Source organism: Ascaphus truei, chromosome 4, assembly GCF_040206685.1.
Source record: "Ascaphus truei isolate aAscTru1 chromosome 4, aAscTru1.hap1, whole genome shotgun sequence".
Classification (NCBI taxonomy): Eukaryota; Metazoa; Chordata; class Amphibia; order Anura; family Ascaphidae; genus Ascaphus; species Ascaphus truei.
The window spans coordinates 151,319,140-151,336,724 of record NC_134486.1 but is presented as its reverse complement, the minus strand read 5'-3'; the positions used below and the strand labels follow the sequence as shown (position 1 = coordinate 151,336,724).

The following is a 17,585-nucleotide window of genomic DNA, read 5'->3' as shown; positions in this document are numbered from 1 at the left end:
AGGGGAAGAGAGAGAGAACGCCGGGGGAGAGAGTGTGTATAGGGGGAGAGAGAGCGCGGGGGAGAGAGAGAACGCGGGGGGAGAGAGAGAGAGCGGGGGAGAGAGCACGCAGGTGGGGGAGAGAGCGTGGGGGGGGGAGAATGCAGGTGGGGAGAGAGCGCGTGGGGGGTGGAGAACGCAGGTGGGGAGAGAGAACGCGGGGAGGAGAGAGAGAACGCAGGGGGGGAGAGAGAGCCCAGGGGGGTGAGAGAGCGCAGGGGGGAGAGAGAGTGTGGGGGGGAGAACGCGGGGGAGAGAGCACGCAGGTGGGGAGAGAGCGTGGGGGGGGAGAACGCAGGTGGGGAGAGAACGCAGGTGGGGAGAGAGCGCGTGGGGAGAGAGAACGCGGGGAGGAGAGAGAGAACGCAGGGGGGGAGAGAGAGCCCAGGGGGGTGAGAGTTAAGGGGGGAGAGAACGCGGGGGGAGTGAGAGAACACGGGGGGAGAGAGTGTATGGCGGAGAGAGCGCAGGGGGGGACAGAGAACGCGGGGGAGAAAGCAATGGGGGAGAGAGAGTGCAGGGGGGAGAGAGAACGCGGTGGGGAAGCGCGGGGGAGAAAGAGAGCGCGGGGGGAGAGAGACCGCGGGGGGGAGAGAGAGAGACCGCGGCGGGGAGAGAGAGAGACCGCGGCGGGGAGAGAGAGAGACCGCGGGGGGGAGAGAGAGAACGCAAGGGGAGAGAGAGAACGCGGGGGGAGAGAGAGAGAACGCGGTGGGGGGACAGAGAGAGAATGCGGGGGGAGAGAGAGAACGCAGGGGGAAGAGAGAGAGAATGCGGTGGGGGGAGATAGAGAGAATGTGGGGGGGGGGAGAGAGAGAGAACGCGGGGGGAGAGAGAAAGAAGGCCGGGGGGAGAGAGAAAGCTCTGGAGGGAGAAAGAGAGCTCTGGTGGAAGAGAGAGAAAATGCGGGGGGGGGAGAGAGATCGCAGGGGGGGAGAGAGATCGCAGGGGGGGGAGAGAGATCGCCGGGGGGAGAAAGAGAGCGCCGGGGGGGGGGGAGAGCGCCGGGGGGAGAGAGAGCGCGGGGGGGGAGAGAGAGAGCGCGGGGGGAGACAGAGAGAGAACGCGGGGGAGGGAGCGCAAGAGGGGAGAGAGGGAACACGGGGGAGAGAGTGTGTAGGGGGGAGAAGGAACGCGGGGGGAGAGTGTGTAAGAGGGAGAGAGAATGCGGGGGGAGAGAGCGCGGGGGGTGAGAGAGCAATGTGGGGGGGTGAGATAACAATGTGGTGGGGGGAGAGAGCGATGTGGGGGGGAGAAAGAGCAATGTGGGGGGGAGGGAGAGAGCAATGTGGGGGGAGGGAGAGAGCAATGTGGGGGGGAGGGAGAGAGCAATGTGGGGGGGGAGAGAGAGCAAGAGCAATGTGGGTGGGGGAGAGAGAGCAAGAGCAATGTGGGTGGGGGGAGAGAGCAAGAGCAATGTGGGTGGGGGGGAGAGAGAGCAATGTGGGGGGGGAGAGCAATGTGGGGGGGGGAAGAGCAATGCGGGGGGAGAGAGAGCAATGTGCGGGGGGGGGAGAGAGCAATGTGCGGGGGGGGAGAGAGCAATGTGGGGAGAGAGTGAGCAATGTGGGAGGGGAAAGAGAGAGCAATGTGGGTGGGAGGGAGAGAGAGAGCAATGTGGGGGGGGGGAGAGCAATGTGGGGGGGAGAGAGAACAATGTGAGGGGTGGAGAGAGCAATGTGGGGGGAGAGAGCAATGTTGGGGGGGAGAGAGAGCAATATGGGGGGGTTGAGAGAGGGAGAGAGCTGCGTGGGGGGGGGTGAGAGAGGGAGAGCGCAATGTGGGAGGGGAGAGAGAGGGAGAGCAATATGGGGGGGAGAGAGAGGGAGAGCAATGTGGGGGGGAGTGAGCAATGTGGGAGGGGAGAGAGAGCAATGTGGGGATGGAGAGAGAGAGCAATGTGGGTGGGAGGGAGAGAGAGGGCAATGTGGAAGGGAGAGAGCAATGTGGGTGGGGAGCAATGTGGGGGTGGGGGAGAGCAATGTGGGGGGTAGTAAGCAATGTGGGGGGGATAGTGAGCAATGTGGGGGAGAGAGAGCAATGTGGGGGAGAGAGAGAGAGCAATGTGGGGGCGGAGAGAGAGCAATGTGGGGGGGAGAGAGAGCAATGTGGGGGGGGAGAGAGATAGCAATGTTGGGGGGGGTGAGCAATGTGGGAGGGGAGAGAGAGAGCAATGTGGGAGGGGAGAGAGAGAGCAATGTGGGGGGTGAGAGCAATGTGGGGGGGGGAGAGAGCAATGTGGGGGAGAGAGAGAGCAATGGGGTGGGAGAAAGAGCAATGGGGGGGAGAGAGAGAGCAATGTGGGGGGAGAGCAATGTGGGGGGGGGAGGGAGAGAGCAATGTGGGGGGAGAGAAAGCAATGTGCGGGGGGGGAGAGAGTGCAATGTGGGGGGGAGAGAGCAGTGTGGGGGAAGGAGAGAGAGCGCAATGTGGGGGGGAGGGAGAGAGCAATATGGTGGGAGGAGAGCGAGAGAGAGAGCAATGTGGGGGGGGAGAGAACAATGGGGGGGAGAGAGAGAGAGCAATGTGGGGGGGAAATAGAGAGAGAGCAATGGGAGGGAGAGATAGAGCAATGGGGTTGAGAGAGAGAGCAATGGGGGGAGAGAGGAGGGAAGGGCTGGGAGAGAGGGGAGGGAAAGGGTTAGACAGAAAATGGAGACAGACAGAGAGACACACACACACAGAGAGAAAGACACACAGACAAACATACAGACACAGAGACAGCCCCTATACAGCCAATGACACGCCACGACCCCTCCCGTAATAGCCACGCCCCTTCGCTGCTGCTCTAAAACAATTGCAGGACACCGATCACTCATGCTTGGGGATCTGGCGACGTCACCGCTCTCAAGCATGAGCGAGCTCTGCGGCAGTGGGGCCGCAGTCTAAGAGGTACAGGAACAGCTAAGGGCTTTAACCCTTGATCATCTTGTTTCTATTTCCATTTTAGGAAATTGGTAGATGTTTAATTTAAAGTGCTCTATAATGGTTTTATTATTTGCAATAATTTATTAGGGAGTGTTAATGGTGGGGCCGCCCGGAACAGGGAAGACGCTTCTCGCCAAAGCGGTAGCCACAGAGTGCAAGACCACATTTTTCAACGTTTCCTCATCCACACTTACGTCCAAATACAGAGGCGAATCGGAGAAACTAGTCCGTCTACTGTTTGAAATGGTGAATATATAAACCTGTATTAGAAGTATTTTATTTTGTAACTCAAAAGTTGGCAACCTGACTCAGTCATGGTGAATTTTCAGTTATTTCCTTTTCTTTCCCACAAGTATAACTCAGTACATTCTCATTCTCACTCACTACAATTCATCACATTGTATTTCTGTGGGAAATGGCGACTTGGATAAACAGAATTGGACTAGAGACTTGTGATGGGAAAGGTTGGCAATACTGATCTACAATACAATAGAACATTGTAACGGTCCGGTTTGGAGCGCCGATCCAGGAATGGCGATGAAATGTTTTGGTTAAGTTTATGATTTGCTACTGAGCAGGCCCATTTGGTAAAATAACTCCTGTATGAGGTGATGATATGAGACAGGCACTTAAAGCAGCAATTCACTCTAATCACCACAAAGATAAATGGCTCCTTTATTTTTACCATTGCAAATTTCTTATGCTGCTATTTTTAGCGGTCCTATCCTTTTAAAATTCTCTAGTTGAATTCTAAAATTATCGGATGCTAAAAAATTCCACCCCTGGTGGTTAAACTGGCTCATTTTGTAATTTTCATAAAGCACTGCTTTATCATACAGCTGAAATTGCTAACATTCTTTTCTTGGTTGAGTGTAAGCCTCTGCCAGCAGTATGTTTTGCATATTGTGGTATTTTTGTTTTTTTGCTGCCCAGAATGAAACTTCCTGGCTAATTAATCTTGGAGAGCTTTTTCACCTTATTGCTACTCCAACATGTGTCTCTAAGCTAGACAGTTTACGACAAAATGAGTAATGGAACAATATATTTGTAATGGTAAACTGTTCATGCTGCTTCATCCTTTTACTTCAGGCGAGGTTTTATGCACCAACGACCATATTCATTGACGAGATAGACTCCATATGCAGCCGCAGGGGTACCTCTGAGGAGCATGAAGCCAGCAGGAGAGTAAAAGCAGAACTTCTGGTTCAAATGGACGGTAATACCTGTTAATTATCTATTCTGATTTATAGCCAAGATAGGGCATCGATGTCTGCATTAAACCTGAATGCAAAAGGGATAATTTCCGAAAGAACTTGCTCTCTTTGTGGTCTTGGGTACAGGAGGGCAATGACTTCACTTCGACCAGGAACTGGCACTGGCGCTGAATGATCAATAGTCTTCATGTTTAATCATTTTTGTACTAGGAGTTCAATTACAGCATTACCAACATGACCCATGAAGCACTGATCCAGTTCATGTTTCCAAATCCGATTACAACGTGTTCTAGTTCAATACAGTAGCTATGAAAATGGAAGCTTGGAGACTGGACCACAATCTCATGATCCAAACATGAAGAATGCAGAGCATTGTTACATGCTATGATAAGTCATAGAGTGGGAACAAGTCCCCAAGGGGTGCTACAAAAACTCTTCTGTGAATGGTGTAGATAATGTACTGAATCAATAAAGTGGTAGGTAAGGACGTAAAATAACCATTCCTCCAAGGGTAGGGTGTCCCGTGGCACTATATACTGTGGTATATGTACTATGAGTTGATGATGATCACACATGGCATACACGCGGGGTGTGGAGGAGGGGGGCTGGCAATCTTCCCTGGTAGCAATTGTGAGCATACCACCTAACTGTGTACTGGAATCCCTTGCCCTCCTTCTGTGATCCTCCTGCTACGTGTGACTAACAAAAAATACAAATACACACTGGCCACTTGGAAGGAACAAAGCACTATAAATGATATGAGTCAATACTCACTGGATAATCCTTCATCCGTCCTGTTGGTGTGCGTCGCTCCCAGAGTAAGAGACAGAAAACGAAGGAGGCTGGAACAAGCACTGCAAAGAATCCGGGCTGGAGGCGGGTTAAAAGTGAGCTAATTTATTTTGGCATCAAGCCTCAGAGGACCCTACCAGCTTTGTTGTATGTCCTGATCCGTTTCCTGCCTGAAGGCACTTTATGATGCCTGATGCACTAATGGGGCAAACTATACATGATATTTCACCATGATATTATACATGAATCTCTCTGCTGACTATGGTCTAAAGAAATTGGGAACTTGAACCCTTAAGAGTGTTCTATCTACTTATTCCGATGAAGAGATGACAGCATTGTCATCAGGAAACACCTTGTGAGGCGTTTTGCCTGCAGTGGGGGAAATAAGGAATACCAAAGGTTATAACCTGAAATTGGATTGTATTCATTTTAATTAATTGCTCTTCTTTTTTTTTTTTTTTGCTTAGGTGTGGGTGGAGCGTCTGAAAATGATGATGCATCCAGAATGGTTATGGTCCTTGCAGCTACCAATTTTCCGTGGGATATTGATGAGGCTTTAAGGAGACGCCTGGAGAAGAGAATTTACATCCCTTTACCATCAGGTAGGTCTGCCAGCTTAAAGGAGTTGGCTGTTAAGTTCAGCCTGTAGGGTTGTATAAAGTCCTTCCTACCAGAAAATGGACATCCTGTGGAGCAATATATTTTTACCTCCATCTAAATTATACGAATACCTTGTATATTTAGTAATGGCCTTCATTTCTAAAGCTCTGTACAGTTACATTTTAGAGGTATACATGAAGCCACCTCTAGGATGGAATCTTGCCATTTCAGATTCTGTAGTTTGCATGCAGGCAGTACAAAAATGGGTTGGACAAATTACTGTTGCGGCACACTTTATTCTAACAAATCACCGGTTTGTCCCTGGCTTGTTCCTGGAATGCCACGCTGTTCACCCGGAGCATGCCGCATTCCCAGCCAGGGGTCTTGCCCGGCTGATGCGCGGTTGATGTGTTAATTGATAATGGTTCAGGATTTACTAGGCTGCAATGCTTTGCGTGTCCGCCAGATGGCATAAATTCATGAATTGTAATGCAATATATATATATATATATATATATATATATACTGTATAACAACAACCCCTATAACCCCTAACATACAGTACTGTACACATACAGTACTGTATACTGTATGCACATCAATGATACTATAGGCCGGCGAGGGCGAGATGTGTTTGCAGCAGAGAGAAAACCGCTGCTCTCTCTGCGCAAACATCGGCACATGAAAAATTATTTAAAATACATTTTTATTCATAGTGTAGATGTGCAGGGGGTCTCCGGAGCTGAACCGCGTTGGTTTCAGGTCTGGGGACCCTCTGCTTCCCGAGATACAGCCCCCTTTATGAGGTGCCGGTATCCCTCTGCATTTAAAGGTCCCGATCACGTGACCGCGGCATGTAAACCAAGCAGAGGGATACCGGCACCCCCTAAAGGGGCCTGTATTTCGGGAAGCAGGGGGTCCCCGGACCTAAAACCACAGCGGTTCAGCTCCGGAGACCCCCTGCACATCTACACTATGAATAAAAATGTATTTTAAATGTATTTATTTCTATTCATGTATTTATTTATTTATTTAGATTTATTTATTAATTGTGCTGCTGCTGTGTGTGAATTTTTTTTATTGTGGGTAGCGGGGGTGGGTGAAGGTGGTATTAGCCCCAACGGTGGTTGTTTAGGGCTTGCGGGGGGGTAGCGGGTGCACTTAACCCCTTCACGACCGTAGCGGTATTAACTGCTACGGTCGTGAAGGGGTTAAGTGCACCCGCAACCCCCCCGCAAGTCCTAAACTCACACCAAGGGCCAAATACCCCCTTCACCCACCCCCGCTACCCACAATAAAAAATATTCACGCACAGCAGCCCCACAATTAATAAATAAATCTAAATAAATAAATAAACACATGAATATAAATATAGATATATATATATATATATATATATATATATATATATATATATATATATATATATATATATATATATATATATATATATACAGTATATATATATATATATATATATATATATATATATATATAACAACAATCCCATGAATTTGTACAGTTGCTTCATCATGCAACTATTTATACAGTATATATATATATATATATATATATATATATATATATATATATATATATATATGTATATACACACACATGATGAGCCAATATACAAATAAATGTAGAAGGGTTATCAAAACCAAACTGTACTACAAATAACACTTCTCCATACAGACACACTACATTACAATGAATTTCCTTTAATAAACCTAACTGATCTTACAATCTAAATCATCAAATGCCAATGAAAAACCTCACATTCCAATCAATACATTGCATTTACATTGTATTTATGATGCATAAAATCTATGCACCATATACATTCTGCAAATGAATGTGAACAATATCATTGCAAGTTAAATACAAATACTGTACTCCAAACAAGTCAACTATTTTAACCAATCAAGTAAACATAAATCAATATACAGTATAAGTACCAACCAGAAAACAAAATTTAAAACCAAGGCTAACCCTTACAATACCAAGGATTACATCTATCTAATTATAAAAAACATTATACTGTACACACATTGAAGCATTGCAATAAACAACATACAGTACAGTACATCCCCTGTATCTCCCTGCCTTGAGTGTAATCTGTGTAAAGCCCCCTCCCCCCTAATGTTTCTGTTAAATCTCCCTGCCTTGAGTGTAATCTGTTTAAAGCCCCCTCCCCCCTAATGTTTCTGTTAAATCTCCCTGCCTTGAGTGTAATCTGTATAAAGCCCCCTCCCCCTATTGTGTCTGTTAAATCTCCCTGCCTGTGTTGCTGTGAGTGCAGTTTATGTAAATGAGGGGAGGGGAAGTGGGTTATAACCCCACCTCCTTGACTGTGATCTGTGTAAAGCCCCCTCCCCTAATGTGTCTGTTAAATCTCCCTGCCTGTGTTGCTGTGAGTGCAGTTTATGTAAATGTGGGGAGGGGGAGTGGGTTATAACCCCACCTCCTTGACTGTGATCTGTGTAAAGCCCCCTCCCCCTAATGTGTCTGTTAAATCTCCCTGCCTGTGTTGCTGTGAGTGCAGTTTATGTAAATGTGGGATGGGGGGGGGACCCGATGTGCATACTGTGAGGTCTAACCACCCTCACCCACTACCCACATACAGTTACCCCCCCCCCATCCTGGCCATGGCCCCTCCGCTTCTGCAAAACAGATACAAAAATTAAAACATTCAAAGCAATGTCCCCTAACCCCTTAATCACCATAGCGGTTACAGTCGCTACAGTCATTAAGGGGTTAACCCACCCTCACCCACCACTCGGGACGCCTACATACCCTCCCACACTAACCCCCCCCCCCCCCGTGAGGCCTAACCACCCTCACCCAGTACCCACAAGGGAGGCCTACCCACATACCGTTGGGGAACCCCCCCCCACCACCCCCAGTACCCACAATAAAAACAACACAGTGACCCACAATAAACATCATTTTATTTATTAAATACATTACCCACCCACTGTGCCCCCCCATAAATACAAGATTTATCCTTTTACAAACAGGGTTCATAACGCAGCCCCACGCGAGTCCCCGGTGGGCTGGCGGGGCACCTGACAGACCTACAGGGTACCAGCAGCCCTTTTCAAACAGGTTCTGGAGACCTGCTGGTGGGTCCCGCCAGCACCATGGCCCCCAGGTGGTCTCCTTGGGTCACCGTGGGCCACAATTGGGTGCCCATGGTAGGCCCAAGGATGTCTGGGAGCCCAGGGTCAGACCCACAGGTGTCTGCGGGGCCTCGGGTGGTTCCCACGGGGGTCTGGGGAACTCATGGGTGCTCACTACGGGTCCGCGGTGCCCCCACAGAAGTGGGACCACACATCTTCATCCCCGCACCTACGGGTCAGCGGTGCCCCCACAGAAGTGGGACCACACAGCTTCATCCCCGCAGACTACGGGTCCGCGGTGCCCCCACAGATGTGAGGCCACCGCTTCATCCCCGCATGTGTCACCCGTGGAACCACCAGCCTGGTACCCGTGAGATATCCGAGGAAACCACGGGTGGGCTCCAGAGGTCTCACGCGGAACCACGGAACAAACCCTGAATGTAAAAAAAATAAACCTGGCCTATACATTCAATACAAACACCCCCCCCCCCCCCCCCCAACCCAACACCTACAGTACAATAATGTGCAAAATAACTATTATCCAGATATGGATAATAGATTAATTGCCCATTATTAAAAACATTAACTAGCATATTCAAATAAATAATAAAGTGCTACTGACCTCATCAAGAAGAAGTATCCGTCGCCAGCAACATTCTTGTCTTGTCCACAAAATACATTGCCAAAACAAAGCCAATACATTGCAATTACATTCGGATATCAATTAACCCCTTAAACACCTTATCGCATAATAACCGCAAAGGTAATTAAGGGGTTAAGCCACACTGGCCCGATACCCACCCTTCACCCATGAATTTGTACAGTTGCTTCATCATGCAACTATTTATACAGTATATATATATATATATATATATATATATATATATATATATATACAGTATATACACACACATGATGAACCAATATACAAATAAATGTAGAAAGGTTATCAAAACCATACTGTACTACAAATAACACTTCTCCATACAGACACACTACATTACAATGAATTTCCTTTAGTAATCCTAACTGATTTTACAATCTAAATCATCAAATGCCAATGAAAAAACTCACATTCCAATCAATACATTGCATTTACATTGTATAAATGATGCATAAAATCTATGCACCATATACATTCTGCAAATGAATGTGAACAATATCATTGCAAGCTAAATACAAATACAGTACAGTACCTCCAAACAAGTCAACTATTTTAACCAATCAAGTAAACAAAAATCAATTAGCAATCATTATTTACATCCCTAAACAATTGACAGTCCATCCCGAACAATGAAACAATTAACTAATTCACGCCTCGAGCAGAACAATTCAGCATGTGAAAAAATATAAATACCAACCAGAATACAAACTTTAAAACCAAGGCTAACCCTGAACACAAGCAGACAATATCAACAATTACATCTATCTAATTTTAAAATACTTTAAACACACAATAAAGCATAGCAGCATAGACTAATTATTTTAAAACACATGAAAGAAAGCTTTTAAAACAACCTAATTTCTTACCCTGTATGTATATATCTCTCTAGACATATATACATACATACATACAGTGGCAAGAAATGATATACCACAAAAAAAAAATACACATGTTAAAAAAGCTTTTAAAAAAATTAACAAGTTAAATAAAATACATTTCTTTAGTTCACTTACCATTACTTGCCCCCACCAACTCCCGTTGCGCACCTTACTCACGAACCAATCCACCAGGCACAGGAACCCATAAAATAAAAAACCATACAAAAAAATAAACATTAAACTAAAAATCCAAATCAATCCACGGGTCTTCTATTTGTAATCCATCTTCATCTTCATCTGTATTCTTCTTTCTTCTATCTTCTTCCGGGCGGGGCGGGGTCTTCTTTCCATCTTCGGCCACGCCCTGGTCTTCTTTCTTCTCCGGAGGTCCTTCCTCCGCGGCGTCTGGCTTCAAAATGAGACGACATAGGCTTTTCAAGGCCTATGACGTCACATTTTCGTCATATGGTTCCCACGGCCCTGATTGGGCCTCGAAAACCATGTGTTTTGGCCGATTATAAATAAAAATGATGACGTCACTTAAAGGCAATGAAAGCACAGCCAATCAGAATGGCTTTGCTTCAATTGCCTTTAAGTTGACGTCATTAAAAGAAACATGGCCGGCCTCACATGGTATGGTAGCCAATCAGAGCGTGGGAACTCCATCCCTACTTTGATTGGCTTTAGTATACCACGTGACAGAGGCTTGGGGGGAGAACGGATGTGACGTCATTGAAAGCTTGTCACATGGTACAGTAGCCAATCAGAGCGTGGGAACTGCATCCCTACTCTGATTGGCTGCAGTACGTCACATCCTTTCTCCCCCTAAGCCTCTGTCACATGGTATACTAGAGCCAATCAGAGTAGGGATGGAGTTCCCACGCTCTGATTGGCTACCGTACCATGTGTGGACGGCCATGTTTCTTTTAATGACGTCATCTTAAAGGCAATTGAAGCAAAGCCATTCTGATTGGCTGTGCTTTCATTGCCTTTAAGTGACGTCATCATTTTTTTTTTTTATCGGCCAAAACACATGGTTTTCACGGCCCAATCAGAGCCGTGGGAACCATATGACGAAAATGTGACGTCATAGGCCTTTAAAAGCCTATGTCGTCTCATTTTGAAACCAGCCGCCTAGGAGGAAGGACCTCCGGAGAAGAAAGAAGACCAGGGCGTGGTTGAAGACGGGAAGAAGACCCCGGAAGAAGATAGAAGAAAGAAGAATACAGGTGAAGATGGATTCAAATTAGAAGACCCGTGGATTGATTTGGATTTTTAGATTAATGTTTATTTTTTTATGGTTTGTTATTTTATGGGTTCATGTGCCTGGTGGTTTTGATCGTGAGTAACCAGTTCAATGGGAGTCGGTGGGGGCAAGTAATGGTAAGTGAACTAAAGAAATTTATTTAATTGAACTTTTTAATTTTTTTTAATTCTTTTCTTTACATGTTTATTTAATTATCTGTGGTATATGATTTCTTGCCACTGTATGTATGTATGTATGTATGTCTAGAGAGAGATATATACATACAGGGTAAGAAATGATAGTGTTTTAAAAGCTTGATTTGATGTGTTTTTAATTATTTTGACTATGCATCTATGCTTAAATGTGTGTTTAAAGTATTTTAACATTAAATAGATGTAATCGTTGCTATTGTATGTTGTATTAGAGGTCAGGGTTAGCCTTGGTTGTCAATTTTTTATGCTTGTTGGTACTTATATATTTTCACAGGCTACATTGTTCAGTTGCAGGTTTGAATTAGTTAATTGTTTAATTGTTAGGGATGGAATGTAAATTGTTTAGGGATGGAATGTAAATTGTTTAGGGATGTCATTAATGAATGGTAATTGATTTATGTTTACCGGATTGGTTACAATAGTATATTTGTTTGGAGTTATCTGTATTTTGCTTGCAATGTTATTGTTAACATTCATTTGCAGAATGTATATGGTGCTTAGATTGTATGCATCATATATACAATGTAAATGCAATGTGTTGATTGTGATTTGAGGTTTTTGATTGGCATTTGATCTTTTTGATTGTAATATCAGTTAGGATTATGAAAGGAAATTAATTGTATTGTAGTGTGTATTTATGGAGAACTGTTATTTTGAGTACAGCATGTTTTTGATAACCCTTCTACATTTATTTGTATATTGGTTCATCATGTGTGTGTATACCTGTATATATCTCTCTCTCTCTGTATATATATATACTGTATATATATATATATATATATATATATATATTTGCATGATGAAGCCAATGTACAAATTCATGGGTGAAGGGTGGGTATCGGGCCAGTGTGGCTTAACCCCTTAATTTCCTTTGCGGTTATTATCCGATATGGTATGTAAGGGGTTAATTGATATCTGAATGTAATTGCAATGTATTGGCTTTGTATTGGCTATGTGTTTTGTGGGCAAGATAAGGATGTTGCTGGCGACTGAGACTTCTTATTGATAAGGTCAGTAGTACTTAATTCATTTGAATATGCTAGTTAATGTTTTTAATAATGGGCAAATAATCTATTATCCCTATCTGGATAATAGTTATTTTGCACATTATTCTACTGTAGGTGTTGGGGGGGAGGGTGTATGTATTGAATGTATAGGCCAGGTTTATTTTTTTTACATTCAGGGTTTGTTCCGTAGTTCCGTGTGAGACCTCTGGAGACCACCTGCGGGCCTCCACGGGTATCAGGCTGGTGGTTCCACGGGTGACACATGCGGGGATGAAGCGGTGGCCTCACATCTGTGGGGGCACCGCGGACCCGTAGTCTGCGGGGATGAAGCGGTGGTCCCACATCCGTGGGGGCACCGCCGACCCATAGGTGTGGGGATGAAGCGGTGGTCCCACATCTGTGGGGGCACCGCGGACCCGTAGTGAGCACTCGTAAGTTCCCCAGACCCCCGTGGGAACCACCCGAGGCCCCGCAGACACCTGTGGGTCTGACCTGGGGCTCCCAGACATCCTTGGGCCTACCATGGGGACCCAATTGTGGCCCACGGTGACCCAAGGAGACCACCTGGGGGCCATGGTGCTGGCGGGACCCACCAGCAGGCCTCCAAAACCTGTTTGAAAAGGGCTGCTGGTACCCTGTAGGTCTGTCAGGTGCCCCGCCAGCCCACCGGGGACCCGCGTGGGGCTGCGTTATGAACCCTGTTTGTAAAAGGATAAATCTTGTATTTATGGGGGGGGCACAGGGGGTGGGTAATGTATTTAATAAATAGAATGATGTTTATTGTGGGTCACTGTGTTGTTTTTATTGTGGGTACTGGGGGTGGTGGGGGGGGGGTTCCCCAACGGTATGTGGGTAGGCCTCCCTTGTGGGTACTGGCTGAGGGTGGTTAGGCCTCATGGGGGGGGTTAGTGTGGGAGGGTATGTAGGCATCCCGAGTGGTGGGTGAGGGTGGGTTAACCCCTTAATGACTGTAGCGGTTAATAACCGCTATGGTGATTAAGGGGTTAGGGGACATTACTTTGGATGTTTTAATTTTTGTGTCTGTTTTGCAGAAGCGGAGGGGCCATGGCCAGGATGGGGGGGGTAACGGTATGTGGTTAGTGGGTGAGGGTGGTTAGACCTCACAGTATGCACATCGGGTCCCCCCCCTCCCCACATTTACATAAACTGCACTCACAGCAACACAGGCAGGGAGATTTAACAGAAACATTAGGGGGGAGGGGGCTTTACACAGATTACACTCAAGGCAGGGAGATACAGGGGATGTACTGTACTTTATGTTGTTTATTGCAATGCTTCAATGTGTGTACAGTATAATGTTTTTTACAATTAGATAGATGTAATCCTTGGTATTGTAAGGGTTAGCCTTGGTTTTAAATTTTGTTTTCTGGTTGGTACTTATATATTGATTTTTGTTTACTTGATTGGTTAAAATAGTTGACTTGTTTGGAGTACATTATTTGTATTTAGCTTGCAATGATATTGTTCACATTCATTTGCAGAATGTATATGGTGCATAGATTTTATGCATCATAAATACAATGTAAATGCAATGTATTGATTGGAATGTGAGGTTTTTCATTGGCATTTGATGATTTAGATTGTAAGATCAGTTAGGTTTATTAAAGGAAATTCATTGTAATGTAGTGTGTCTGTATGGAGAAGTGTTATTTGTAGTACAGTATGGTTTTGATAACCCTTCTACATTTATTTGTATATTGGTTCATCATGTGTGTGTATATACTGTATATATATATATGTATATATATATATATATATATATATATATATATATATATATATAAATATTTATTTATTTCTATTCATGTATTTATTTATTTCTATTCATGTATTTATTTATTTATTTAGATTTATTTATTAATTGTGGGGCTGCTGTGCGTGAATTTTTTTTATTGTGGGTAGCGGGGGTGGGTAAAGGGGGTATTTGGCCCTTGGTGTGAGTTTAGGACTTGCGGGGGGGTTGCGGGTTCACTTAACCCCTTCACGACCGTAGCAGTTAATACCGCTACGGTCGTGAAGGGGTTAAATGCACCCGCTACCCCCCCGCAAGCCCTAAACAACCACCGTTGGGGCTAATACCCCCTTCACCCACCCCCGCTACCCACAATAAAAAAAATTCACACACAGCAGCAGCACAATTAATAAATAAATCTAAATAAATAAATACATGAATAGAAATAAATACATTTTTATTCATAGTGTAGATGTGCAGGGGGTCTCCGGAGCTGAACCGCTGTGGTTTTAGGTCCGAGGACCCCCTACTTCCCGAGATACAGGCCCCTTTAGGGGGTGCCGGTATCCCTCTGCTTTGTTTACATGCCACGGTCACGTGATCGGGACCTTCAAATGCAGAGTGATACCGGCACCTCATAAAGGGGGCTGTATCTCGGGAAGCACGGGGTCCCCGGACCTGAAACCAATGCGGTTCAGCTCCGGAGCCCCCTGCACATCTACACTATGAATAAAAATGTATTTTAAATCATTTTTAATATGCCGATGTTTGCGCAGAGAGAGCAGCGGTTCTCTCTCTGCTGCAAACACATCTCGCCAAGGGACGGCCTATAGTATCATTGATGTGCATATACAGTACTGTATGTGTATGTTAGGGGTTATAGGGGTTGTTGTTATACAGTATATACTGTGTATATACTGCATTACAATTCATGAATTTCTTGGCTTCAAAGACAACAGCTCGCAAACGCCCCCATGCGTTTTTACACAGCATTGCAGTATTGCAGCCAGCAGGAATAAAATGCTTAAATCACAGCCGCGAAAATAACGCAATACACCCCGGGAGAAAACGACACAAAACCGCACATCACCGGGATATTCCGAAATTCGCGGAGCTAGCCAAGTTAGAATAAAGTTGGTCGCCACTGTATATATTTTTTTTACATTTTTCGTTACAAATGTGTAACAGTAAGGCCCTTTAGGATCATATCATGTTTGGTGTTCAAATTAAACCTGCAAGTATAGTTACATAGTACAGTAGGTGAGGTTTAAAAAAGACATGACCATTGAGTTCAACATATGGGGTATTCCACAGCAACACCTTAACTACCACTAAATGGCAACATGAATTATAGCTAAGGTGAGGATGAGATAAACAAATGTATAATTTATTTAAAAAAATTACTGTATGATTCTTGTTTTGTCTTGTAAAAAGTTTGGAATGTTTTATGTGACAAAAAAACAAAACATTTAATCTTCATCTTTTGAACACCTAAAGAAACCAAGGATCCAATACAATGTGATTTCCCCAAATTGCCAAAGTGTTTATCCTAAACAGTCCTTTAGCAAGCTGTATAACTTAATATGAAGAGGAATTATATACAGGCACCATTTTCATTGATTATACATAATTTGATCGTAACCTCCCACCTCAGACATAGATTCCAAACCAATGCATCTCTAGATCTGTATTTCAGATGGGGGGGATGCTTTACCTGATTGCATCAGTCTTGGTTGCCTTTTTACTTCATTCCTGTTTCTTCATCTACATGTATACCCTTTGATGTACTAGGCCATACAGTCAGGAAAGCTATTCTACTAGAGCTGGAGTGGACAACTCCAGTCCTCAAGGGCACCAAAACGTCCGGTTTTAAGGATATCCCTGCTTGAGCACAGTTGGCCCAGTCAATGATTGAGCCACCTGTGCTGAAGCAGGGATAACCTTATAACCTGACCTGTTGGTGGCCCTTGAGGACTGGAGATGGCCAGTCCTGTACCAAAGTTTGAATGTAACTAGGTCAGAATATCAGATCCCATTAGATTTAAAGCAGGCCAGGTAAAGCACACACCGTTTGGAAGTATAAATGGAGTTGATCACCAACTATTTGTGTTTTAAAGATGCATGTGTTCATTAACATACTTTACAAACAATGACTTATTTCTAAAAAAAATCTACCACACCAAATGTTATCATATTTGGCAGATGAGCTTAGACTTTTCTTGTCACCCATAGTACCAGTCACTCTTGTAATGGGGATATCCATACAATAGTGAAATTGGCTTGCGTACAAATGTTGGTTTACAGATGTAACAGATGTTATTGCAGCAGCTATCGCTTTGCGTGAGTCCCGCTGCAGCTCCCTAGCAGATGTAATAACATCTGTTAGACCTGTACAATAAACAGAAAATCCTGGATTAACGTACAGGAGAGTTGTAATAGTTTTGTGTGCTCCAGCTAAAGTTAATGTATTTATTGGTGGAAAAGTATAAACACATTTGGTTATAACACTTAAGATTTATAACATCTATTACAAACATTCCAGCTAAAGGAAGAGAGGAACTTCTGCGAATCAGTCTGAAAGAGCTGGAGTTGGCAGATAACGTTGACCTTGAGGGCATAGCAGAGAACATGGATGGTTATTCCGGTGCAGATATTACCAACGTATGCAGGTATGCCGTATCAACTGTCTCTTGTCAATGGGAAGTGCAACCAAACCGGAGTCAGAAAGACGTTAAAAAAAATCTAGTGAAGTGGTTTAAAACAATCTGAATATATCATGTTAAAGTAAAAGTTGCAGTGGTTGTTACTCTGCTACTAGAGCAAGGGATACATCTATAACAAGGTGCTAGAACAGGTGAAATGGTAAAACACATTACAACCTGTAGCACGTTTTCAGGATAAATATTTGTCAGGTGCAGAAAAAAGTAAAAGGTTTACCCTGAAACGTTGTTGTGACGAGGGAGGGGGGCCAAGCGAGTAATAAAGGGGTCATCCCCATAAGGCACCCCCTTCAACCGTCTGGGAAGTGAGGGGTTAACCAGAAATGTACTTATAATACATATGTTCCCCTGCTTCACAACCAAAAGGTATCTCCCTTGGTTATCCTATTCCCACATTTAGAGGGATTTCA

The 17,585-nt window shown here is 44.7% G+C and overlaps 1 protein-coding gene across 5 annotated transcripts in view; it reads left to right on the top strand.

The window, feature by feature from the left end:
- KATNA1 (katanin catalytic subunit A1) overlaps window positions 1-17,585 on the top strand; it is a 226,011-nt gene that overhangs the window by 192,834 nt on the left and 15,592 nt on the right. For all 5 annotated transcript variants that reach the window (XM_075596691.1, XM_075596686.1, XM_075596687.1 and 2 more), the window contains 4 exons: window positions 3,055-3,213; window positions 4,057-4,183; window positions 5,441-5,575; window positions 16,998-17,124. In XM_075596691.1, the coding sequence (XP_075452806.1) occupies window positions 3,055-3,213; window positions 4,057-4,183; window positions 5,441-5,575; window positions 16,998-17,124 (548 nt within the window). The remainder of the gene's footprint in view (window positions 1-3,054; window positions 3,214-4,056; window positions 4,184-5,440; window positions 5,576-16,997; window positions 17,125-17,585) is intronic.